General features: G+C 50.4%; 1 protein-coding gene across 3 annotated transcripts in view; it reads left to right on the top strand.

The window, feature by feature from the left end:
- UBA1 (ubiquitin-like modifier activating enzyme 1) overlaps positions 1 to 20228 on the top strand; it is a 23243-nt gene extending 3015 nt beyond the window's left edge. Inside the window, exons 1-26 of one of the 3 annotated variants that reach the window (XM_008574998.1) lie at positions 1 to 129; positions 5168 to 5284; positions 5410 to 5468; positions 5567 to 5735; positions 5831 to 5965; positions 7085 to 7191; positions 7452 to 7542; positions 7653 to 7785; positions 8276 to 8373; positions 8479 to 8625; positions 8757 to 8933; positions 9048 to 9152; positions 9241 to 9321; positions 9656 to 9811; positions 11956 to 12121; positions 12240 to 12436; positions 14731 to 14795; positions 15033 to 15228; positions 15986 to 16060; positions 16180 to 16369; positions 17412 to 17500; positions 17784 to 17876; positions 18006 to 18197; positions 19422 to 19523; positions 19616 to 19716; positions 19894 to 20228. In XM_008574998.1, the coding sequence (XP_008573220.1) occupies positions 5168 to 5284; positions 5410 to 5468; positions 5567 to 5735; positions 5831 to 5965; positions 7085 to 7191; positions 7452 to 7542; positions 7653 to 7785; positions 8276 to 8373; positions 8479 to 8625; positions 8757 to 8933; positions 9048 to 9152; positions 9241 to 9321; positions 9656 to 9811; positions 11956 to 12121; positions 12240 to 12436; positions 14731 to 14795; positions 15033 to 15228; positions 15986 to 16060; positions 16180 to 16369; positions 17412 to 17500; positions 17784 to 17876; positions 18006 to 18197; positions 19422 to 19523; positions 19616 to 19716; positions 19894 to 20029 (3177 nt within the window). In that variant the 5' untranslated portion in view covers positions 1 to 129 and the 3' untranslated portion in view covers positions 20030 to 20228. Of the gene's footprint in view, positions 130 to 3586; positions 4719 to 5167; positions 5285 to 5409; positions 5469 to 5566; positions 5736 to 5830; positions 5966 to 7084; positions 7192 to 7451; positions 7543 to 7652; positions 7786 to 8275; positions 8374 to 8478; positions 8626 to 8756; positions 8934 to 9047; positions 9153 to 9240; positions 9322 to 9655; positions 9812 to 11955; positions 12122 to 12239; positions 12437 to 14730; positions 14796 to 15032; positions 15229 to 15985; positions 16061 to 16179; positions 16370 to 17411; positions 17501 to 17783; positions 17877 to 18005; positions 18198 to 19421; positions 19524 to 19615; positions 19717 to 19893 lie in introns of those variants that run through there. The other 2 variants (XM_008574997.1, XM_008574999.1) reach the window with 2 other exon arrangements.
- Positions 20229 to 23512: the final 3284 nt, after the last annotated feature.

The following is a 23512-nucleotide window of genomic DNA, read 5'->3' as shown; positions in this document are numbered from 1 at the left end:
GAAGGCTGCAGCGGCGATTCTGGGCGGCCGAGGCGGCAGGGAGGAGGAGAAGGAGGAGGGTGGCGGCCGGGCTTGGCTTTGGCTCCTTGAGGAGTTGGCGGCGGCGCGACCGCCGGGGAACCGGCATTGGTAACAGCCTTTCTCGGCGCCTCGCCCGGGGCGAGGGGTTTCGGGAGGGGCCTGGGTCAGCAATGGGCTCGGCTGATGTCGGGGCGGGCGGCGGTGATTCTGATACTAGGGATCCGCGGAGGAAGGAGGGGGGCAGATCGTGGGGCGGCGTCGATATTTCCCATCCAGGACCACTCCACTCCCTCGGGCTCCTAAATCTGACCTTGGGGGCAGAGCCTGGGGCTCCGCTTTTACAAACTCAAGCCCAGCACCCTTAGTCAGGGACCTGACCGCGCCCCGAACCTTCTATCTCCGATCAGAACTCCCCCGAGTCTCCAATGGAGACTTGCCCGGTATCAGCGTTGTTGGTCAAAGCCCTTCACCGTTGTATGCCTCTAAAGACCTGCCTCAGAATCTCCCTGGAGACACTAACTAGCCCCTCAATATTTGCCTTCACGGCTTCCGAGAAGGGCCAGACCTCGGGCAGGGTCCATGTGGGCTTCATTTCCGAAAGAGAGCCTTCTCTAGCATTTTCCATCAGGACCTGCCCCCACGCCCACGCGTGCGCGCGCGTGAGCACACACACGCTAGCTCCTCTAAGAGCTTCCACGAGGACTAGCCCTGTGAAAGGCCATCTGTGCCTGGCCTTCCTATCGGAGACCCCTTCCCCAAATCTCAGATCTCCCAACCCCACCCTGGCCCTAACATCTTCGGTCAGAGACTCTGAGCCCAACATTTCTATTCAGAGAGCCCCCTAAGCATCTGCCTTTACAGACTTCTTCAATTCCAAGAATCTGCCTTCCCTTTAGAGACTACTCTGTTCAGAGAATACCCCCACAGGTTTCAGCACCTTCCCCAGCAGACACCCTTAACCCCGGGTATCTTCCCTCAGAGCCTCCCAGGGGGACCAGACACCTGGAGGAACTGTTTGAACACATAATCTTCTGTCAAAGATCCCCTGCCAGCATCTGCTCTTGCTTCTAGCCCCCTCCATCAGAGATGCCTCCCCAACCCCACCCTTGCCTTCAGGGTTCTAGCTTCTCTTTTCACAGATTCCTTAACCTCACATTAGGACTCAAATCCTTTCAAGGTGCCCAGCATCTTCAGTTAGAAGCCCCAGCTTCTGCTTTTAGCCTTGTAGGACCCCAGTATCATTATCAGATATCCCTTCCCTCAACAGGCCTACTTATCCTCCATCAGAGTAGAAAATCCTCAGCTTCTACTCTCGGACTTCCATGGGGTCCAACATGATTGGTTAGAGAAACCCAACCCCACCTGGGGACCTAGCCAGTTTTTGCTTCTAACCTTTTTAAGGCCTGGACTATCTGGGCTCAGCTTCCCCTTTCCACCTCCTCAGCAGCTGTGGTACCTAGCATGTCTTGTCAGAGATTGACATAGAGCCTGTGAGCACCTTTAGAAATTCCTCCCCAAAGGTCTGTTTTCAGAGGCCTCTCCCAGTCTCCTGGGACTCTAGCATCAATGTCAGAGACATCTCTCCCACTGCAAGACCCCATTATTTTTGGTGAAAGATTTCTGTCTGCTACCAACATCTGTCCCCAGAGATCCCTTGGGCCCCAGCATCCTTCTGATGGAGAATACCTCTCTCCCAAGACCCCAATATCTTCCTCCAGCCTCCTTGGACTCTAGAATCCCCTATCCATTCCCTGTGCAGCTTCTATGGAGCCAGCAAACTGCTCTCCTACCTCCTTGTAGCCTCTGGGGGCCTCCACTGCAATATCCCCACCCTTCCCCAAAAGGTCCTTTTCCAGAGACCCAGATTTGGGTCTTTCCTAACACCCTTGCCCAGCCCACTACCCCGTGGGACTTCTAACATCCCCTTTTCCATCTTCCTCAGAGCCTCCTTGGTCTCAGACAACCACTTCTCGATTCTCCCCTCTCATGCTCCCAAGGGCTTCTCAGTTAACCCCATCCAGGAAGCTTGACAGGTCCCAGCATAACTTCTCTGTGCCCTAGCTTCTCCATCTTGATAACCTGACTCTGGGCCTGCCCCCTCTCAGACCTACTCCAGGACTCCTCCCTCAAACTCTCTTCTGGTTTGAGGATGGAGAATGCTCAAGCTTCAAAATCATCAGTTTGGAAATCTAAGGTATGTTTTGAAACTCTATAAGCCCCAGTTCAGCTTTGCCAAACAATTCATCGTAGGTGTATTCTAATAGGGGTCTGAGAAAATGTTGAGGGAGAAAGGGTACAGATTATTTTTTGCTGGGGCTAGGGAATCTTTAGCTCCTCTCTGGGGTTTGTGCCCCAGACCCCTTCTCCTTACCTCTGGGCCTGCCCCCTCTCAGACCTACTCCAGGACTCCTCCCTCAAACTCTCTTCTGGTTTGAGGATGGAGAATGCTCAAGCTTCAAAATCATCAGTTTGGAAATCTAAGGTATGTTTTGAAACTCTATAAGCCCCAGTTCAGCTTTGCCAAACAATTCATCGTAGGTGTATTCTAATAGGGGTCTGAGAAAATGTTGAGGGAGAAAGGGTACAGATTATTTTTTGCTGGGGCTAGGGAATCTTTAGCTCCTCTCTGGGGTTTGTGCCCCAGACCCCTTCTCCTTACCTTGAGACAGGGCTGTTCCAAATGTTTGCAATCAAAATCCACTTTTTTTTTTTTTTTTTGGTAGCTGACCGGTATGGGGATCTGAACCCTTGACAATGGTGTTATTGAAATCCACTTTTGAACAATCATTCCCTAACCTGCTTAGATCTGGTACTAGCACTAGGGGCCCAGAGGTAAAAGATCCAGATTTTAAAGTGCTCTCTGGCCCTGGATGATCTCTGGCTTAGGGAGTTAGGAGATAGTGTCCCAAACAAACAGACCAATGACAAGACAAGGAGATAACTAAATAAGGGAGGCCACTGTAGGTGCCCAGGGAGGAACTCATGTCCACAGGTCACTGAGTTCTGACCACAGGCCTTGGCTTCTTTAGCCCTCCCTGCAGCCCCTTGAGAATAATTACTTTTTTTTTTTTTTTTTTTTTAAAGATGAGCAGTGAGGGTATCTTAACCCTTGGCTTGGTGTTGTCAGCACCACACTCACCCAAGTGAGCCAACTGGCCATCCATATATAGGATCTGAACCCGGGGCCTTGGTGTTCTCAGCACCACACTCTCCCGAGTGAGCCATGGGCTGGCCCATTGAGGACAGTTTCAGTTGTCTCAGCTCTTGGAGAAAATGGGGCTCAGAGGAAATGAGATCCCTACCCTGGGTCAGAGAGTCAGTAAATGGAAAATATGATTTGACTTCTTTGTCTCCCTATTAACTCATCAATCCTCTTCCTACCCAGGTTGGTTCTTAGCATTCCCTGCAATTCGACCGGCTGACTCAGGGGCCCTAGCCAGCCTCCTGCTTCCCCTCATTCTCCTTCCCTTACCCCTCATCTGTTAGCCCTCTGGCCTGGGCCCTGACTCTATTCACTCAGGAGGCATTCGACAAACAGTCCCCCACCAGTTGCGTGACTCTGGGCAAGTGAATGTAGTTCTTTGAGCCTTTGTTTTCTCATTTGTGATGTGGGCATAGTGTTGCCTGGTTCATGGGCATTGTTAGGATTAGACAAAGCCCTTTACCCTGTGATTGACAGGCAGTGAGCTCTTGGTAGATGATAGAGAGCACTTGTCATTGTGGTTAGCACTAGAGTATGACAGGTGCCAGGGTGGAATCTTAGATACATTGGGGGTACTTGCCGTGATTGGGTATCAGAAAAGGCTCAATGTAGTAGGACTTGCGTGAACAGGAGACTTGGGTGTAAGCAAAGGCTCAAGGCTGAGAGGAGCATTGGGGTTGAGGGCAGATGATTCTGGGTTCTATTGTCTCTAGCATTTGGATCCAGTCACCACCACCAGATTTCACTGCCACAGCATGCTGTATTGTTCTGTCTCTGGGACTTAGTATGTGACCTTTGGCAAGTTACTTGACCTCTTGAGTTCAGGTTACCCTGCCTTGTAACTAACGTCAGGGCGGTTGAGGGGAATGAAACATTGTAACACGGGGAGATAGCTTGGGCTTCAGAGTCAGCAGATCCTGGTCTGGTCCCAGCTCAGCCACTCTCTTTGGGAACTTTGGTCAAGTCACCAAACGTCCCTGAATGAATTTTTTTCTCCAGTGTGGAGTGGGGGTTATCATTCATAGTAGTCCAAACCCAATGGTGGTGCCCTGAGGACAGCGAGACAAGGCTCTTGAAGTGTTTAGTATGGCGTCTGGCACAGGGAGGACTCCTAATAAATATTCACTTATTATTAATCTGTTTAAGGGGCTCCACATGCAGATAGGGCTTGGGAAGTGTGTGTTTTCTCTCATCCTGCAACTTCTTTTACTGGCTTGGGCTTGTTTTCTCCTCCCAAGCTGGGGGTAGGGGGGTACTTTGTAAAACTCTCCTCCACCTCCCTGAGTCCCTCTGGGTACTGGGTTCTCAGTACTGTGTCTCCTGCTATCATGCCATCCTGATGGATATCCAAGCCTTGTTTTCCTCCTGCACACTCTCTCCCCATGCTGTTCCTGGGATTAAGGGAGAGGAGAATGGCTGCTTGTTATTGCCTACCAACTCCATGCTAGACCCCGTGGTCTGTGTTATTTCTCATCTCAACAACCCCATGGGGAAGGTAAGTGGTATTATCACCCCTATTGTACAGGTGAGGAAACTGAGGCTCATAGGAGTTAAATGGTATCTGTCAAGGAGTGGTAGGGTCAAGATTTGAAACCGGGTTTGTCCTGAATCCAAATCCCTCCTCTGACCTCCCTATAAGTACGTTCTTGTCACTCCTTTCACCCCACAGGATTGGAGTCTCCCTCATTATCCTGGGCTGGGGAGAGGCAAAAGGCTTAGTGGTCAGCAACATGGATTTGCAAGCCAGACCACCTGGGTTCAGATCTTAGCTCTGACAGCTGTATGACCCTGGGCAAGTTACCCCACCTCTCTGTGCCCATCTCCTCTTCTGTAAAATGGGAGTACTAATGCTTAAGTCTTCCCTTCCCCCACAGTTGCCACTAACAAACAGAAAAACTTACCCACATGCCCCAGGCTCCCTCTGACCCTCCTTTTTTCCTCTAGATGTCCAGCTCGCCGCTGTCCAAGAAACGTCGCGTGTCTGGGCCTGATCCAAAGCCGGGTTCTAACTGCTCCCCTGCCCAGTCCGTGTTGTCTGAAGTGCCCTCGGTGCCAACCAACGTGAGTATCTTCTTTGTAGACTGGCAGGTGGGGTAGTGAGTGGGAAAGTCTGTTGTATCACTGTCCATCTGTCCATGCCCCACTCCTGCATTTCTCCCTGAACCTGTTCTTCCCTTCATCCCTAGGGAATGGCGAAGAACGGCAGTGAGGCAGACATAGACGAGGGCCTTTACTCCCGGCAGCTGTAAGTGGGGCTGAGGATGGGCTGAGAGGTGGGAGGGAGATTGAGATGCTAGGGTGGGGTGGGCCAGACCCTGACCTGGACTTCCCGCAACCTGGCAGGTATGTATTGGGCCATGAGGCAATGAAGCGGCTCCAGACCTCCAGCGTACTGGTGTCAGGCCTGCGGGGCCTGGGCGTGGAGATTGCTAAGAACATCATCCTTGGTGGGGTCAAGGCTGTCACCCTGCATGACCAAGGCACTGCCCAGTGGGCTGACCTCTCCTCCCAGGTACCTCTTCCCAGCACCCTTCCCCCCTGCTGAGGCACCAGCCCTTCCAGGTGCCACAGCCACCTCACTCCTTCCCCTACTTTACCCTCTTGCAGTTCTATTTGCGGGAGGAGGACATTGGTAAAAATCGGGCTGAGGTATCACAGCCCCGCCTCGCTGAGCTCAACAGCTATGTGCCTGTCACTGCCTACACTGGGCCCCTTGTTGAGGACTTCCTTAGTGGCTTCCAGGTAACTTGGGGCACCACCCACTCTCCTACCCAATTCTCTCAGAGCCCATCTTTGGTTTATTCAGTACTGTTCGATGTTTACTTAATGGGCAGGCTCTGGGTGCCAGGTTTTGTGCTGGGGGAGCCTAGAGGATGCAGGCAGGATTTAGACCCTGGACCTGCTTTTTCAGTGGGAAGATGTATACAGACAGTACAGCACAGTGGGAATGAGCACAGACTCTGGAGCCATTCTGCCTTGCTGTGCACCTTCAGCTCTACTAATGTGATTTTGGACAGGTCACTTCATCTCCTGTGCCATAGTTTCCATTCATAGACTGGGCATGGTAGCAATGCTGACTTCACAGAGTTGTTTTGTTGTTATTATTTTGTTGTTTTTTCATGTGGCCGGCCAGTATGGGGATCTGAATCCTTGACCTTGGTGTTATAACACCATGCTCTAAATAACCACCTGAGCTAACCGGCTATCCCTATAGAGTTTTTGTGAGGGTTAAGCATGTAGAATAGCAGATGACAGGTGTTAAGGGCCGTATGGGTGTTTGTTAATTAAAAAGTCTGGGCCAGAAAGGGGAACTATGGGAGCTGGTTCTTCCCTGGGATGTCACAGAGAGCCGGGGCATTGCAGCTGGACCCTGATAGGAGTAGGAGCTCACCCTGGTGGGTCAGGATGGGCATTCAGGCAGAGAGCAAAGTCCCAAAGATCATGGCCGAGTAGGCATTGTCTTGAGAATTGGGAGCAGGTGGGTGTGGTAGGAGTGAGCTCAGACTTTGGCTGCGAACAGAGTTTTATTCCTCCTGTGTCTCACAGGGCATGGCAGGGTTGTAGGCAGGCAGCAGTGGGTGTCTGTCACATAAATGAGTCAGCTGTTCTCCAAACTGCCCTCCCAGCTACCTCTTTGCCTTTCCTGGCATGGTCTAGGGATTCATTTCTCTTCACTGAGTTTTGCCCTGGTAGAGTCTGCCACACAGTAGCTACTTTGTGTTTGTAGAGGAGGGCTGACCCAGCAAAGCCTGAACACCTCTGCCTTTAAGGACTGCCCGAGCCCTGTGCACCAGCCTTCTTCCATTCTCTCCCCTTCACCCCAATGCTGGGCCCTCGGCCTGAGCCTCCACCTCTCCACAGGTGGTGGTCCTCACCAATACCCCTCTGGAGGACCAGCTGCGAGTGGGTGAGTTCTGTCACAGCCGTGGCATCAAGCTGGTGGTGGCAGACACACGGGGCCTGTTTGGGTGAGTGCTGCCCCCCTGTCCCATATTCCCTGAACCCCTGCTAGGCCCAGGCCGAGATCCCGGGCCCTTACTGCCCTCATCCTTCCTTGGCCACCCGTTTTGGATTCTGTGTGTTCACCTCTCCCCATGCAGTATGAGCACTATCTGCTTCCCAGCAGTGATGAGCTGAGTTCGCTCAGCAAGTACTCTCTGCATCCCGAGGAACACATAGTCCTGTGCTCATGGGACTCAGCCATCAGCCCTATTGCCTCCCTCTACAGGCAGCTCTTCTGTGACTTTGGAGAAGAAATGATCCTCACAGATTCCAATGGGGAGCAGCCGCTCAGTGCTATGGTTTCTATGGTCACCAAGGTGAGGAGACCAGCCTCAGGGCTCCTGGCAGGCAGATGGGCAGCAGCGGTCCTTCCTCTTTGCTCCTTGTACCCCGAGGCTGCCTCTAAGGCTCACTCTCCTTTAACTAGGACAACCCCGGTGTGGTTACCTGCCTGGATGAGGCCCGACATGGGTTTGAGAGTGGCGACTTTGTCTCCTTTTCAGAAGTACAGGGCATGATTGAACTCAACGGAAATCAGCCCATCGAGATCAAAGTCCTGGGTAATTAGGAGAGCTAGGAGTCATGTCCCTGGGTTCTGAGTGAGGGGAGGCACATCCTGGGTGTCTGAGATGAACCAGAGACAGAATCTCTTGGGGTCCAACCAGAGATATAGTGGGCACGAGGGAGAGGTGCTGTGTCATATTTGAGCTGTTCCTGGAAGAATGGGTCAGTGCTATCGAGCTGAGGGGGAAAGGTCCCTGGTGTTTGAACAAGGCAAATCATTGCATCCACTTGTGTCTCTGCTGATTTGGACAGGGAGCAGAGAAGGCCTTCCACTATAGACTTGGGGCCAGGGACACAGAGTCTCCTGGGGTCTGATCTGGTCTGGGGTAGAGGGGAGATGGTTTCTGATGTTCAAGTGGAGCCCGAGGAGGAGAGGAGATGGTTCCTGATGGCTGAGCTGGGTCAGGGATGGTTTTTTCCTTATCTGGTGGGTATTGTGGATTTCAGGGAGGGTGGATAGTTTGACAGCTTCCCCATCTATTGTAGGTCCTTACACCTTCAGCATCTGTGACACCTCCAACTTCTCTGACTACATACGTGGAGGCATCGTCAGTCAGGTCAAAGTACCTAAGAAGATTAGCTTTGTGAGTGGTTGGGGGAGGGCTACGGGGGGTGGTTCCAGGTATTTACAAGTTCTCCATTTCTCCCTCCTGGTTCTAATGCCTTCTCTGCCCCCACCCCCTCCCCAGAAATCTTTGCCAACCTCACTGGCAGAGCCGGACTTTGTGATGACGGACTTCGCCAAGTTTTCTCGCCCTGCCCAGCTGCATATTGGCTTCCAGGCCCTGCACCACTTCTGCGCCCAGCACAGCCGGCCACCTCGGCCCCACAATGAGGTGGGTGGGTGGCCAAGCCAGCCAGAGCAGATGTCCTTGGCACTGAAGGCCCACCAGTCCTCTGTACCTGTCCACTTTCCCTCCCCTAAGAGTGGCCTGACAGGTCCTCTCGGTTCCTTATGGCCCACCAGGAGGATGCAGCAGAACTGGTGGCCCTAGCACAGGCTGTGAAAGCTCGAGCCCTGCCGGCAGTGCAGCAAGGCACCCTGGATGAGGACCTCATCCGGAAGCTAGCATATGTGGCTACTGGGGATCTGGCACCCATGAATGCCTTCATTGGGGGCCTGGCTGCCCAGGAGGTCATGAAGGTCAGCACGGGTGGGGAAGGGCAGGGTTGGGGTGGGCCAGGTACCTCCCTGATTTCCATCACTTGCTGGCCCAATTAATCACTGACCACCTCTTCTCTCCTTTCCCCTCCCCAGGCCTGCTCCGGGAAGTTTATGCCCATCATGCAGTGGCTGTACTTTGATGCTCTTGAGTGTCTCCCCGAGGACAAAGAGGCCCTCATGGAGAACAAGTGCCTCCCGGTATGTGAGTGGGGCCTGTAAGGAAGGTGTCGCTGGGGGTATTTCTGGGGAGGCCCCACTCTGACCCTCTTCCCTTCATGTTCCTCAGCACCAGAATCGTTACGATGGGCAGGTGGCTGTGTTTGGCTCAGACCTGCAAGAGAAGCTGGGCAAACAGAAGTACTTCCTGGTGAGTGAGCCCATTGGACACCCGCTTCCTTCACCTTCTCCGGCCTCTGACCACCTCTTTTGGGGCCTCCTTCTGTGTCCCAAGGGAGGGTCTTTTGGGACTTGTACCCATATTACATTCTCTTAGCCATTTTTGTTATTTCGAAGGAAAGCCTGGTACGTCCTTCCTCAGGTGACTGTGGGTCATTTCTCACAGCCTTGGGACCTGAAGATGAGGCACTAGACCCTCCTCCCCTCTCCTGCTTGGCTCCAGGGGGAATGAGGTGAGATGGGTGGCTTCACACAAACCTGCATCACCCTGACCAGCCTCTGTCTCTCTTCTTGATGCCCCTTAGGTGGGTGCGGGAGCCATTGGCTGTGAGCTGCTCAAGAACTTTGCCATGATTGGGCTGGGCTGTGGGGAGGGTGGAGAAATTGTTGTCACAGACATGGATACCATTGAGAAGTCAAATCTGAACCGACAGTTTCTCTTCCGGCCCTGGGATGTCACGGTGAGTGGGTTGGGGATAGGGGGTGGTGCTTTGTCATCTCTCTTTCCGCCCTTCCTTCCCTCCATTTCTCCATCATTTATTCAACAAACATTTATTGAGTACTCTTCCATTAACTACCATTTTGTGTGTGTGTGCGTGTGCACTCATGCGTGATCCAGAACTTGTGACCTTGGTGTTATAAGGCTGAGCTCTAACCAGTTGAGCTAACCGGTCAGCCCAGACTCTACCATTTTTCATCCCCTTTTTTTTTCTTCTTGACCTTTTATCAATGCTGGTTGGGACAGTGTATTGGGGGTCCCCAAAACTACCCCCAAGCTCGATGATGTCACTAGGAGGGCTTACAGAACTCAGCATATAGTTGTACTCCTGTCTGTCATTTATTGCAGCGAAAGAACACAGACCAAAACCAGCAAAGAGAAAAGGCTCATGGGGTGAAGTCTGAGGGAAACCAGGCACAAGTTTCTAGGAGTCCTCCCAGTGGAGTGGCATGCTAATTAACTAAATTGTTCTACTGTAACAATTATAGTAACAAGTTGTTACAACTCGTGAAATGTTGCCAACCGGGAAAGCTGTTAGACTCAGCACCCAGGGCTTTTACCAGGGGCTGGTCACGTAGTTCCTTCTGCCTTGCACTTACCAAAATTCTAGACTCTCAGATGGAAAGGTGTTCAGCATAAATCACATCATTTCATGAACAGTTTTAGGGATGGTGAGCCACTGTTATCATGTAGGAAATGGTGGGAACCTTCCCGAAATCCAAGTTCCCAGACTCCCATCAAGGGGACTTGGAAGCAGGCCTTCCCAAGGATTGCAGTTTAAGTCAGCTAGGTGTACTTTTCTCTGCACAGATGAAAACAGTTTTACAGGGATCTGGGAAGCCTTCTGTAGGGGACATTGTCATTTTTGCCTGCCCAGGATCTATTCCGCCTCTCATTCATTTGTTTATTCACCAAGTAGTTCTTCTTTTTCTTTTTTCCTTTTTTTAAAAAATTGTTTTTTATTTTTTTCACCAAGTGGTTCTTGAGGTAGGTGCTGTTCTAGTCACTTAGAATACTCCAAGGAATAAAACAAAGATTCTAATGGGGAGGACAGACAGTAAACAATAGACCCAATACAGTAGTGAGTTACATAGTTAGTTAATGTTGGTGATAAGTAATCTGCAAAGGAATTAACAAAAACAAGATAAGGGATGTTGGGCATGCCAAGGAGGCTGGTTTGCAGTTTGTTTTTTGGTTTTTTTTTTTAAAGATGACCGGTAAGGGGATCTTAACCCTTGACTTGGTGTTGGCAGCACCAAGCTCTCCCAAGTGAGCTAACTGGCCATCCGTATATGGGATCCGAACCTGTGGCCCTGGTGTTATCAACACCACACTCTCCCAAGTGAGCCATGGGCCGGCCCTGGTTTGCAGTTTTGATGACAAAGGTTAGGGTCTCCTTTCTGCAAAGGCTTCGAGGAGGTGAGGGACTAGCACACCGTCTTCTGGGGCAGAGTGCTCCAAGCTGAGATAAGAGCCTATGCAAAGATCCTGCAGTAGGAGAGTATGGTAGGGGATGAGGTGGGAGAGGTTATGGGAGCCATCTCTTATTATTTTAAGTGGCGGTGGGAGCCAGGAGAGGGTTCTGAGCAGAGGAGGCATGTGGCATGATTACGGCTTTGAAAGGATCCTGCTTGCCTTGTGTGCTAGCATCCTGGCACATCCTGGCTTAGCATCCTTTGTTTGGGGAAGTCTACTGCAATCCTGGGCACTATTACTTGAAAGTACAATAGCTGTTGGTAGGCAAAAGAACGGATGTCTTCCGCTGGCTGGTTAGCTCAGTTGGTTAAAGCATGGTGCTGAGAATATCAAGGTTCAGGGTTTGATCCCTGTACTGGCCAGCCACCCCGAAGAAAAGAACATATGTCTTTCCTATTGTCTCCAGTATGTGCCTGTCCTCTGCTTCCATTTCCACTGAGCCCCCGCCACAGCTGTCATAGCCTCCTCCATGTGACATTGTCAGACTGTTCTACTAAGTTCTTCTCCAGCTTTAAATAAATCAGTCCTCAGGAGGTCAGCTCCCTGTAGACGTTTGTTGGGTGAATGCATAAATTACTGAGTTCCGTTCCCCTATCCCCACCCTGGAACTGCACCCCCTTGTCTCCCTAGAAGTTAAAGTCTGACACGGCTGCTGCAGCTGTGCGCCAGATGAATCCACACATCCGGGTGACAAGCCACCAGAACCGTGTGGGTCCTGATACTGAGCGCATTTATGACGACGATTTCTTCCAAAACCTGGATGGCGTGGCCAATGCCCTGGACAACGTGGATGCCCGTGAGTTTAGAGGCGGGTGGGGAGGTTAAGGGCAAAGTTGTGTGTGTGTATCAGGAGTACCTGTCTTCCTGACGTTCTTTTCCCGGCTCTCAACGTTGTTCCCCCCACCTCCCCACAGGCATGTACATGGACCGCCGCTGTGTGTACTACCGGAAGCCACTGCTAGAGTCAGGCACACTAGGTACCAAGGGCAACGTGCAGGTGGTGATCCCCTTCCTGACAGAGTCGTACAGCTCCAGCCAGGACCCACCTGAGAAGTCCATCCCCATCTGTACCCTGAAGAACTTCCCCAATGCCATTGAGCACACCCTGCAGGTGATCAGCTGTCGGGGGAAGGGAAAGAGGGCAGGTACCTGGACTGCCTCAGCCACCAGGTCTTTGGCCTTCAGGTGTTGCAAGCCTTAGCATAAAATGTGCCTTTATTCCAGATCTCCTTCTCTTCCCCCCTCACCTCTCCCAGCCTAGGTTTCTAGAATGACTCATTCTTTTTTTCACTTTTATTTTAAAATTTTTCCAACATGTAGGCAAGTATAAAGAATGCTATGGTGAATACTCAAATACCACTCTTCACTTAAATTAACAATTGTTAATAGCTTGCCATATTTTCTTCTCAGATTCATATAATTTTTTCTTCTTTGTGCTGAAGTATGTCATAGACATCATAACACTTTACTCCCTACTATTTTAGTATGCCTCTGCGAAGTAACGATATGATCCTTTAGAACAGGCATTTTCAACCTTGGTGCTATTGACATTTGGGGCTGTATATTTCTTTGTCATGGGGGGCTGTCCTGTGCACTGTAGGATGTTTCGCAGCATCCCTCACCTCTATCCAGTAGATGTCATTAGCACACCCAGCCTCCCCACCCCAACCTCAACTAGAGACTTGCCCTACAGCCCTGGATGGGTGGATGGGGAGGCATACAGCAAAGTCACCTCTAATTTAGAACCACTGATCTACAATAATCTCTAATATCAGCTTATCAAAAGAAATTCCTTATCACTTGGTGTGTGAAAAGCAGAAGAAACAGTCATGTTCAATGTCTATGAAAATCACTAACCTTTACCAGTGAAGGTATATTTAGAGGTGATAACTTATGGCTGCCTATAGCACACCAGCAGGAAGACTGGGGTTTTGAAGGGTCTTTAACCGTAAACCATAATGACACCCCCCCCCATTGTGACAACTAAAAATATCCCCAGACATTGCCAGATGTCCCAGGGGATGGCGGGGGAGGCAAAATCATTCCCAGTTGAACTACTGCTAACCAAAACACCATTTAGATGCTGAACAAAATTAACAGTCACTTCTTACCATCTCTTTCAGTTATTTATTTGTCTGTAATAGTCCATATTCAGCTTTCCCTAGCTGTTGCTCAAAATGAGTTTAACAGCTGGTTGGTCAGGATTATTCTCTGTGTGATGCACATATGTGCAGAACAGTGCACACATCATCTAGCCGAAGTTTTACAAAGTGATCACACCTAGGTGACCTGCACAGGCCAAGAAACAGAACCTAAGGATAACCATTATGCTCTCAGAATAATTCTTAATGCAATGTCTGAAGCCAAACCATTCAGAATGTTTAGTAGGAGCATGGGGGTGGGGACAAGATGGGGGTGGGGAAGCAATTTCACCTTTCATTTTCCCTTCTGTCCCTGTGGTTCCAAAAGTGGATGTGTTTGTATTTGTGCAGCTACCACAGTCTCACTAGGCCGTGTGTGACCTTGAAGTTAACCTGTCTGTGCCTCAGAGTCCTCCTCTGTAAAATGGGGGTGACAGTAGCATCTGCCTCACAGGGCTGTTATAAAGCACTTAGCACTTACTATGTACCTGGCACTGTTTTAGGTAAGCTGTTAACATATGCATACTTGCTCATTCTTTCCTAGCAACCCCATGAAGTAAGCATTACTGTTATAGTGTCTGTTTTAGAGATGAGGACACAGAGGTGAAGGTGTTATCATCTGTGCCTAAAGTCACAGAACCTAGGCAATATGTGGCAGAGCTGGAATTTGAACCTAGACCTCTAACACATATACTCCAAACCAACTCACTAATAATGACCATATATTAACTGTCTTTGGAATTCTCAGGGGACAAAGCCTCTGTCTTTTTTTCTGCTGAGTCCCCAGAGCCTGAATGGGGATCATTTTTAGTTTTGGTCTGAATTTTTTCTTTTTCTTTCTTTTTTTTTTTTTTTTTTTTTTTTTTTTTTTTTTTTTTTTTGTAGCTGGCTGGTACAGGGATCTGAACCCTTGACCTTGGTGTTATAAGACTGTGCTCTAACCAAATGAGCTAACAGACCAGGCTGAATTTTTTCTTTTTTATCGAAGTGTAACATACCTAGAGTAAGGTACACAGATCTTAAGAATAAATTGTTTCATACATGCATTGGTGTAACCACTGTCCCAGATCAAGTTCATTGTTTTTTAAATTTTGCCAGGGGTAGGGGAGTAGGGAAGTTTGGGGAGCAGTGGTTGGGGAGCTCTCCATCTCCCAGAGCAGTTGTGATCTTCCTACTTGCTTTATTCACTGATTGCCTTTCTAATGCCTGTGGAAACCCATTTTGTCAACAATTACCCCACGTAATCTGCTTGCTCTGTTGGCAGTGGGCTCGGGATGAGTTTGAAGGCCTCTTCAAGCAGCCAGCAGAAAATGTCAACCAGTACCTCACGTGAGTAATTCAAATGCCCTCTCCCTCTTCCCTGTCTGCCAGCCAAGGCATCTTGTCTGCTTTCCTCAGCACTGTAACATTGAGCACCAGGCACACATCAGATGAGTTAGTGAATGTTCAGGCCTCGTACTGTTGGAGGTTAGGATTGGCTTTCTGTGGAGAAAGTGGGATTGCCCTGGAGCCCACTCCTGGGGCCGCTGTGTAATCCTGCCCTTTGCCCCCTCTGATTCCTGAAAGAGACCCCAAGTTTATGGAGCGGACACTGCGGCTGGCAGGCACCCAGCCACTGGAAGTGCTGGAGGCCGTGCAGCGCAGCCTGGTGCTGCAGCGACCGCAGACCTGGGCCGATTGTGTGACCTGGGCCTGCTACCACTGGCACACCCAGTACTCTAATAACATCCGGCAGCTGCTGCACAACTTCCCTCCTGAACAGGTAATGTGCACTTGCTGGGTCCATTTGGCAGAATGCATTTGCCTGAAATAGGAGCTTGCTGTGGGCTCTCAATGTGGCTCCTTGCAGTCATGGGTCCAGCTGTTACAGGTGCCCTTAGGTATGGGAATCTCAGAAGAATGATTAAGCCTGACCTGTTTTTTTCCCTCATCACATTCCTTTGAGCAAGAGGCTTAGTTTCTGTTTCCATTACCTGTGGTGTGGGCTGAGTCATACCCTTCTCCCAGTCAGGGCTGTAGGTATTTGGGGGTGGGGGTGGGGTGGAAATTCTAGAGTTACGAGTCCTGGAATCAGTGTGGATTCAGATCCCAGCTCTACTTGAACTTGGGCAAATCACATAACTTCTCTGCAAGTCATGTAACTTCCTCATCTGTGAAGTGGAAATAATAGTAATCTACCTCATGAAGGCTTTTGTGAAGATTAAAAATTTATATTTATTAATACTAAGTACAGTGCCTGGTGATCCATATGAGTCTGTTAAATGGCTATGTGTCTTGAACAAAATGAGTGACCAGGAATTGGTAGTTTTCTCAGCCAGGTCCCTGGTTCAGCTTGCCTTTGGAACTTCCATCTATAGGACCCTACAGTCTGGATCTTTTGTGATTGTCTCCAGCCCCCTTCGAGTACCCAACCAGGGCTAGTGAGTCAGTGCACATCCGGGGTCAAGGTGAGGAGTCAGGATTGTCAGCGAGGCCTCCACTCTCAGGTCCTGCTCCTTAAAAATCTCTCCATCCCTTAGCTCACAAGTTCTGGAGCCCCATTCTGGTCTGGGCCCAAACGCTGTCCACACCCTCTCACTTTTGATGTCAACAATGTAAGTCTCCTCCCTGGGGTCTCCTGCAGTCAAGTGGAGGGTGAGTTGGTGGGAAGGAGGTGGCGGCTCCCCACTTGAGGGCTGATGTGCTCACCCTTCCCTGCCCTACCTTCTCCCAGCCCCTGCATCTGGACTATGTGATGGCTGCTGCCAACCTGTTTGCCCAGACCTATGGGCTGATGGGCTCTCAGGACCGAGCTGCTGTGGCCACACTCCTGCAGTCCGTGCAAGTCCCCGAGTTCACCCCCAAGTCTGGCGTCAAGATCCATGTTTCTGACCAGGAGCTGCAGAGTGCCAATGCCTCTGTTGGTGAGGATGTTCGGCCAGTTGGCCAGGAGTCACCACCCCTACTTGTCCCCAGCCTAGTCTAGCCTCCACACCTTCCTTTGAGACTCCCTTTCTCTGTGACATGAAGAAGGTGGGTTGGGGCACATTCTCTTCCTCCTTCCTCCTCCCCACTATGTGGCCCTCAGGAGAACAAGTTGTTTCTCTCGTTCTATGTGTATCTGCCTTGATTTTGTTCTTTTCTCTGTTTCTTCTCGATCTGTTCACCTAGGGGGTATGATCACCAGTGCTCTCTTGCTCTCTCTCCCCCTTGAAACCTGACTGTTTTCTGTCTCTTGTCTCTTCTAGATCCCCCCCAACTTCCTCATCTGTTCATCTACCCCACGTTGCATCTTCACCCTAGTATTGGCCTCCATAGTTTGGGGCCATGGTTTACTGACCCCGGTCTACATATTTATCCACCTCCCTTCCCTTCTGCTTATCTGTAAAGCATCTGTAGCTCTGTAACTCTCCCTACATTTACCTTCTACATGCCTCCCCCAATCTTCCTCTCCATAGGTCTCCCGTCTCCCCTTCCATGTCCTCATCTTCCTTCTGAAATACCTGCCCCTTTTTTCCAGTCTTTCCTTCACCTTCTCCCTTTATCTACTCCATATGTTTCCTCTTTCTCCTCATGTATTTTTTCCCACCTGTCTCACTCTCTGTATATGCTCCCATTGCCCCCTTTTCATACCTTCTCTATTTCCCCCTCCATATCTTTCCTCTATATCCACATCTGTATATTTCCCAACTACCCCTCTTTTTCATCCCCCCCTTTTGCCTCTTGTATCTTCCTCTATGTCTCTTTCTCCATCATTCTCCCCAAGATCTGTACCTCACCTTTCAGGTTTGTATTCTATTCTCCTGCTCTTCCTCTCCCCCTTGCCCCTCCTCTCTCCCAGGATGTCTCTCCTTCCAAAATCCTTTATCTACCTGAATGCCTTCTGCCCCACCCTGGGGTTCCCATTTCCACCTGAGACCCTAGCCTGGGATTTAAAGGGCTGACAGTATCCCTCTCTCCATGCAGATGATAGCCGTCTAGAAGAGCTGAAGGCCACGCTGCCCAGCCCAGACAAGCTCCCCGGTTTCAAGATGTACCCCATTGACTTTGAGAAGGTGCTGAGTTGGAGCCCTGGGAAGGCAGGGGGTGGGCCGTGCACAGACGGGCTGGAGAGAATAGGTCTCAGGGTCTGGAGCCAGTCCCAGGCCTTTGGGGAGACCAGATCATGGGCCTGCCACTTGGCTGTGAATGAATAGGTTTTCCCAGCCATCTCTTTGTAATCTGGGAGAGTCCAGCAGGTAATTGCAGTGGAAGATGCTTGTGTCTGTAGAAGCCAGGAAGCTTCTTTCTTATCTGATCCTCTTCCTACTATCTTCCCACTCTCCCCATTCCTAACAGGATAATGACAGCAACTTCCATATGGATTTCATTGTGGCTGCATCCAACCTCCGGGCAGAAAACTATGACATTCCGCCTGCAGATCGGCACAAGGTGAGGGGAATCTAGACCTGATGTTCAACCTTCTCCCAGGCTTGAGCTCCCTACATTCGTCCCTTTCTGTAGACCCTGAGCCTCTTGCAACTTAACTTTCACTTTCCATGGTCCCTTCCTGTCTCACAGAGCAAGCTGATTGCAGGGAAGATCATCCCAGCCATTGCCACGACCACAGCAGCTGTGGTTGGCCTTGTGTGTCTGGAGCTATACAAGGTAGTACAGGGTCACCGACAGCTTGACTCCTACAAGAATGGTTTTCTCAACTTGGCCCTGCCCTTCTTCGGCTTCTCTGAACCCCTTGCTGCACCACGTCACCAGGTGAGGCCTGCATTGGAGAGTGGGTTTGTGGGTGAGGTGTGTCTCTATAGAGCTGGCTCTAGTTTGCATCATACCTTGTCACCAGGTGAGGGCTTCTGCCAATGTGTACTTACTCCTTTTGTGCACCCCTTGTTCATTTATTCATTAATCTCATTGTTCGAGTGCCTGCTATGTGCTAAGCCCTGGTCTAATTCTGCTTGTGAAAACCCTCAGAAAAGATGTGATATTTGTTTTTTGTTGTTGTGTTGTTTGTTTGTTTTAAAGATGACTGGTAATGGAATCTTAACCCTTGACTTGGTGCTGTCAGCACCATTCTCTCCCAAGTGAGTTAACCGGCCATCCCTATATAGGGATCCGAACCCGTGGCCTTGGTATTAGCAGCACCACACTCTCCCAAGTGAGCCACGGGCCAGCCCTTGTATGTTTTTTTTTTTTTGGCAGCTGGCCGGTTCGGGGATCTGAACCAGTGACCTTGGTATTACAAAGTTGTGCTCTAACCAAAGGATGTGATATTTGAATTGTGCCCGATATTAATTACTGCACAATAATAGCAGCCAACATTTATTGGGTATTTATTATGCTAAGTGCTTTACTTCTTTCATTAATTCACTTCAATGTTTATTGGGCATCTACTGTGTGCAGGTACTCTTCTTGGTGCTAAGGTTAATATTCATCAAATAGGTTACATAAATAACATAATGAGTGATTTTGGAATCAAAAAAAAAGAGCTAGATAAGGACTTGAGAACACCAGAGGTCGAGGGGATGAGTTTGAGATTTTAAATGTGGGATGGTCAGGAAAGGCCTTGCTGAAAAGATGACGTTTGAGTTCAAACTTGGAGGAGGTGAGGGGACAAGCCATTCAGGCTTTGATTGGGGTGGGGGGGTGGCGTTCCAGGCAGAGGGACCAGTCCTCACAAGATTACTGAGGTAGGAGTGTGCTCAGCTTGTTTGATGAATAAAAAGTCAATAGAGCAGAGTAAGAGGATTAAGAGGGGGATAGGAGATGAGAAAAGAATGGGATTCTAATGACGTAGGGCCTTGTTAGTCATCATAAGGGTTTCAGTGTTTACTCAGGGTGAGACAGGGGCCACAAGAGGAGTCTAAACAAATCAGGGTTGTGATCTGGCTTAACATGTCTGTGTGAGTGTGGGGGGATGGAGTCAGATAGGGGCTGAACCCTCTGGTGTGGCTCCTATCCTACTCTCTCCTCCTTGTCCCACAGTACTATAACCAAGAGTGGACATTGTGGGATCGCTTTGAGGTACAGGGGCTGCAGCCTAATGGTGAGGAGATGACCCTCAAACAGTTCCTCGACTTCTTTAAGGTAAGGCCACTTCCTCACTCTCACCCCATCTGGGGGGCTTGCTGGCCTGTCTACCCCCATGACACTGCTGTCGCCCCTCCCTCTCTCTCTAGACAGAGCACAAATTAGAGATCACCATGCTGTCCCAGGGTGTGTCCATGCTTTATTCCTTCTTCATGCCAGCTGCCAAGCTCAAGGAACGGTTGGATCAGCCGTAAGTTGGCCACTGGGCAAGTTGGAGGAGGCCCTGTGTGGGTTGGGGGGCCTCAACTTCCAGCTACTCTACTCCTGTTCACTGCTCTTCCCCTCCTCTGCCCCCACCTACCTGCCCTTCCTCTCTTGTATTCTGCCTCTCTGAAACTGTGCTCCCACCCCCACTCCTTATCCCCAGGATGACAGAGATTGTAAGCCGTGTGTCAAAGCGAAAGCTGGGCCGCCATGTGCGGGCACTGGTGCTTGAGCTGTGCTGCAACGATGACAGCGGCGAAGACGTCGAGGTCCCCTATGTACGATACAGCATTCGCTGACCCCTGTCTGCTCCTCTAGGCTGGCCCCAGGCTACCCCTCTCCAGACCCCTTCTAGCCCAGGGCTCCCATTCAGCCTCTGGCACTGTCCCAGCTTGCCAAGCCTGGTGTTCCCTCATCATCCCCGTACCTGAACCTCTCTTCCTGCTGCTTTCTACCTTGTTTGAAACCTGAATCCTAATAAAGAGTTATTAACCCAGACGTGGCCTGCCCTGCTGGTTCCAGGGAAGGAAGGGGCTTCCTAGAGCTGTCTGGTTCAGACGGTTACCCTAAGGGCCCAGTCCCACCCCAGCTGCCACTTTCCTAGGCAGAGAAAATGGAGGAATCACCACTTCTTCCTGCCTTCTCTGCTTATGAGAGAAAGGGAGGCCAAGAGAATCGATACCCGGGTTCATGTGGATTTATTAATTTGAGCTGTGTTCAAATCCTGCCTTCTTCGTGTCCTAACTCCCCCCTCTGTGAAGAGGAAAGTTATGGTGGCTAGGCTGCCAGGACTTGGTCGGCATGCCTTATGTCCTTGGGGAAGATCCGTTCTCACCTGGCTAGAAGCACTCAGACCCTGGACAGGCCTTTACAATCATGGTTCAGGGTGGCAGGAATACCTGTGGTGCCTTTAGTTCAGTTTCCTTGCTGTGGGGCTGGGGTTGGGGGGTGGGGTCTGAACAGTTTTGCTGGCCTGAGGAATGCCAGTGCCTTCAGGCATACTTTGCAGTTTTTATGAAAATGTTTGAGAACATCTGTAGAGGAAAAGCCCCTTTCCTGCCTTACCCTGCCCCACATGGGCCTCCTTTGAGAAGAGCCGGCTATGGGGACTGAGGGGTGTTCATTGGTTAGAGCAGGCAGCAGGGGTCTCACCACTTGCCCCACCAGGACTGCAGAGCTGCAATGATCAGTCCTTGGTCTTGGCTGAGTGCTCCAGACAGTTGAAAGCACCAGTCTGGCTGACCACTTCCACATCTGAGCTTTCCTCCATTGGTACTGGCGCAGGTGTGGTGTTCTGGTACTCAAGGATACCATTCATATCTCTGTCCCTCACCTAGCCAGACACCAATTTCTCTATCCTGCTTAGAAACGATCCCTCATTCCTCCATTCAAACCTGAATATTGGGGCTGGCCCGGTGGCGCACTGGAGAGTTCAGATCCCATGTGCAGACCAGTTCCCGCTCACTGGCTGAGCGTGGTGCGGGCACAACACCGAGGGTTGCTATCCCGTTACCGGTCAGTAAAAAAGACAAAAAGGGGGAGAAAAAAAAAAAAACCCTGAATATTGGGAATAGCTCAACCTGTCCCTGCAGGTGGCCTACTTCCCATAACAGCCTGTCCCCACATCTGCTCCCTCCTTTGCCAGCTCCAGGCCACAGGCACAGCGTATGCCCTTGCCCACCTCCCTCTTGTGACCATTTTTTTTCTTGGCCTGCTCTGCTTGGATGATCTCATCCTCCCATCGTTCTTTTTATTCCCCACCAGAACATTAGGAATAGAAGTGCTAAACTCTGCTATCTATCTAGTGGTGATGCTAGCTTTCTAGATCAAGTGGAAAGGTTTTCCCACCACGGGCATTTTCCATTATTACTGCTCCAGAGTACCTCAGGCACTCCACACCTCTGTCCACTGTCCCTACCATTACAGCAACTGAAGCTTGCACACAAACTATTCCTCTGCCCCCTTTGTCCACTATCCCAGCTCCTTCATGGGTAGTCTGGGCACCTTGTTCACTATAGCTCCCCGATTATAGCTCCTGATTCTCCAGACACTTCTTTTTGTTAACCACCACAACTCCTGGGTCCCCTTGACAATCTTATTCATACCTGACACTTTTCTCCATCAAAACCAGTTTCTGGGGCTGGCCCGGTGGCGCACTGGAGAGTGCACAGCTTGGGAGCGTGGCGGCGCTCCCTCCGAGGGTTCGGATCCCATGTGGAGACCGGTTCCCGCTCACTGGCTGAGCACCGTGCGGATGCAACACTGAGGGTTGCGATCCCGTTGCCGGTCCCCGGTATGGGCGCGACACCAAGGGTTGCGATCCCCTTACCGGTCAGTAAAAAAGACAAAAAGGAAAAAAAAAAAACAGTTTCTGAGTCACCCATGAATCCTGATTGCATCTTAGTCCCCTCCCACACATACTATTTTACTTCTCTGTCATGTTTGTCTACCATTATAACATTAGCTAGACAGGAGACCAGGGCTCCGTGGGCAAGGGTTGGGTCAGTGTGCTTGAGCCCTTTGCACCCAACAGGCACAAAGGACAGGGTGTCTCCTCTTGTCACTGCCTGGAACTATTTGCCATCCAGGCATTCAACAAACATTTGTTGAGTGCTGTGTGCCAAGCACTGTTGTATACATCTGGGACCCCGTTGCGAATAAAACAAAGATACCTGTCCTCTAGGGGCTTATGTTCTGCTAGGGTGAGACCCAGATAGACAAGCACAATAAGTAAATTGTACGTTAGAAGCTGATCAGTGCTATTCAAAAGGCAAAGAACAGAGCCAGTTCTGGGGATCTGGAATGATGGGGATGCAGGTAGGAATTTTCAAATAAGGTAGTCAGTGAAGACTTCGTGGAGGTGACTTTGAAGCAAGGACTTAGAAGAAGTGAAGGAATGAGGCATTTGGATATGGGGCAAGAGCATTCCAGGCAAAGGGAACAGCAAGTGCAAAGTCTCTGAGGCTGGATTGTGCCTACTTTATTCAGAAACAGCTAGAAGGAAGCTAGTATGGCTGGAGTGAGTGAGAAGGGTAGATTAGGTCAGATAAGTGATGGATCTGATCGTCTAGCCCGCAGTGAGGACTTTTGTCTTTGTCTAATTATTTCCACTTCCATCATGGTCCGGGAAATCCTAATATGCACCTTACTGAAAATCCTAACTGGTGTGACCAAGCCTGCCATAAAAGGAAGCCCAGAAGAGAAGAGGAGGCAGCCTTTGAACTGGGGTGCGGTGTAAGGATATCCCAGAAGGCCTACCAAAGGCTGCCGCCATTTGAGCTGGACTTGAGAATAGTGTAGTTTTCCAGTCAGGGAGGAATGAGGGATTAGGTCTGCCTGGTAGTGCCTGGCACACACAGGCTCCCAATAAGAAAATAGAAATAAAACCGCGCAGTGAGGGGAGTCCCGGACGAGGATGTGGAGGGCAAAAACGGGTAGTTGAAAAGTGGCAAGAAAACCCAATTCGGGGAGCACACGCAAACACTCGCGTGGGGGGGCAAAGAGACCCCGCCCCATCCAAAATTCCAAGCATGCGCAGTAACACAGCCCGTCCCTGGGAAGGTCCGCCTTTATTCTCAGCCTAGGCTCCACCCCAAGAAGCCCACTGAAGGAGATGGGCGGGGTTAAGGGCGGGACGAAACTCGATCGAGCGCTGTTTTGACCAATCACCTTGTGGGATATTCTGCCTATAGTGAGAGAGGAGCTCAGAACAAAAAGAACCCCCGCCTCCGACGGTGAAAGCCAATGAAAACTAAAAGGAGGCGGGGGGGGGGGGGGAGGGG

The sequence above is a fragment of the Galeopterus variegatus genome, unplaced genomic scaffold (genome assembly GCF_000696425.1).
Source record: "Galeopterus variegatus unplaced genomic scaffold, G_variegatus-3.0.2 Scaffold1127, whole genome shotgun sequence".
NCBI lineage: Eukaryota > Metazoa > Chordata > Mammalia > Dermoptera > Cynocephalidae > Galeopterus > Galeopterus variegatus.
This window is presented reverse-complemented; position numbering and strand designations above follow the sequence as displayed.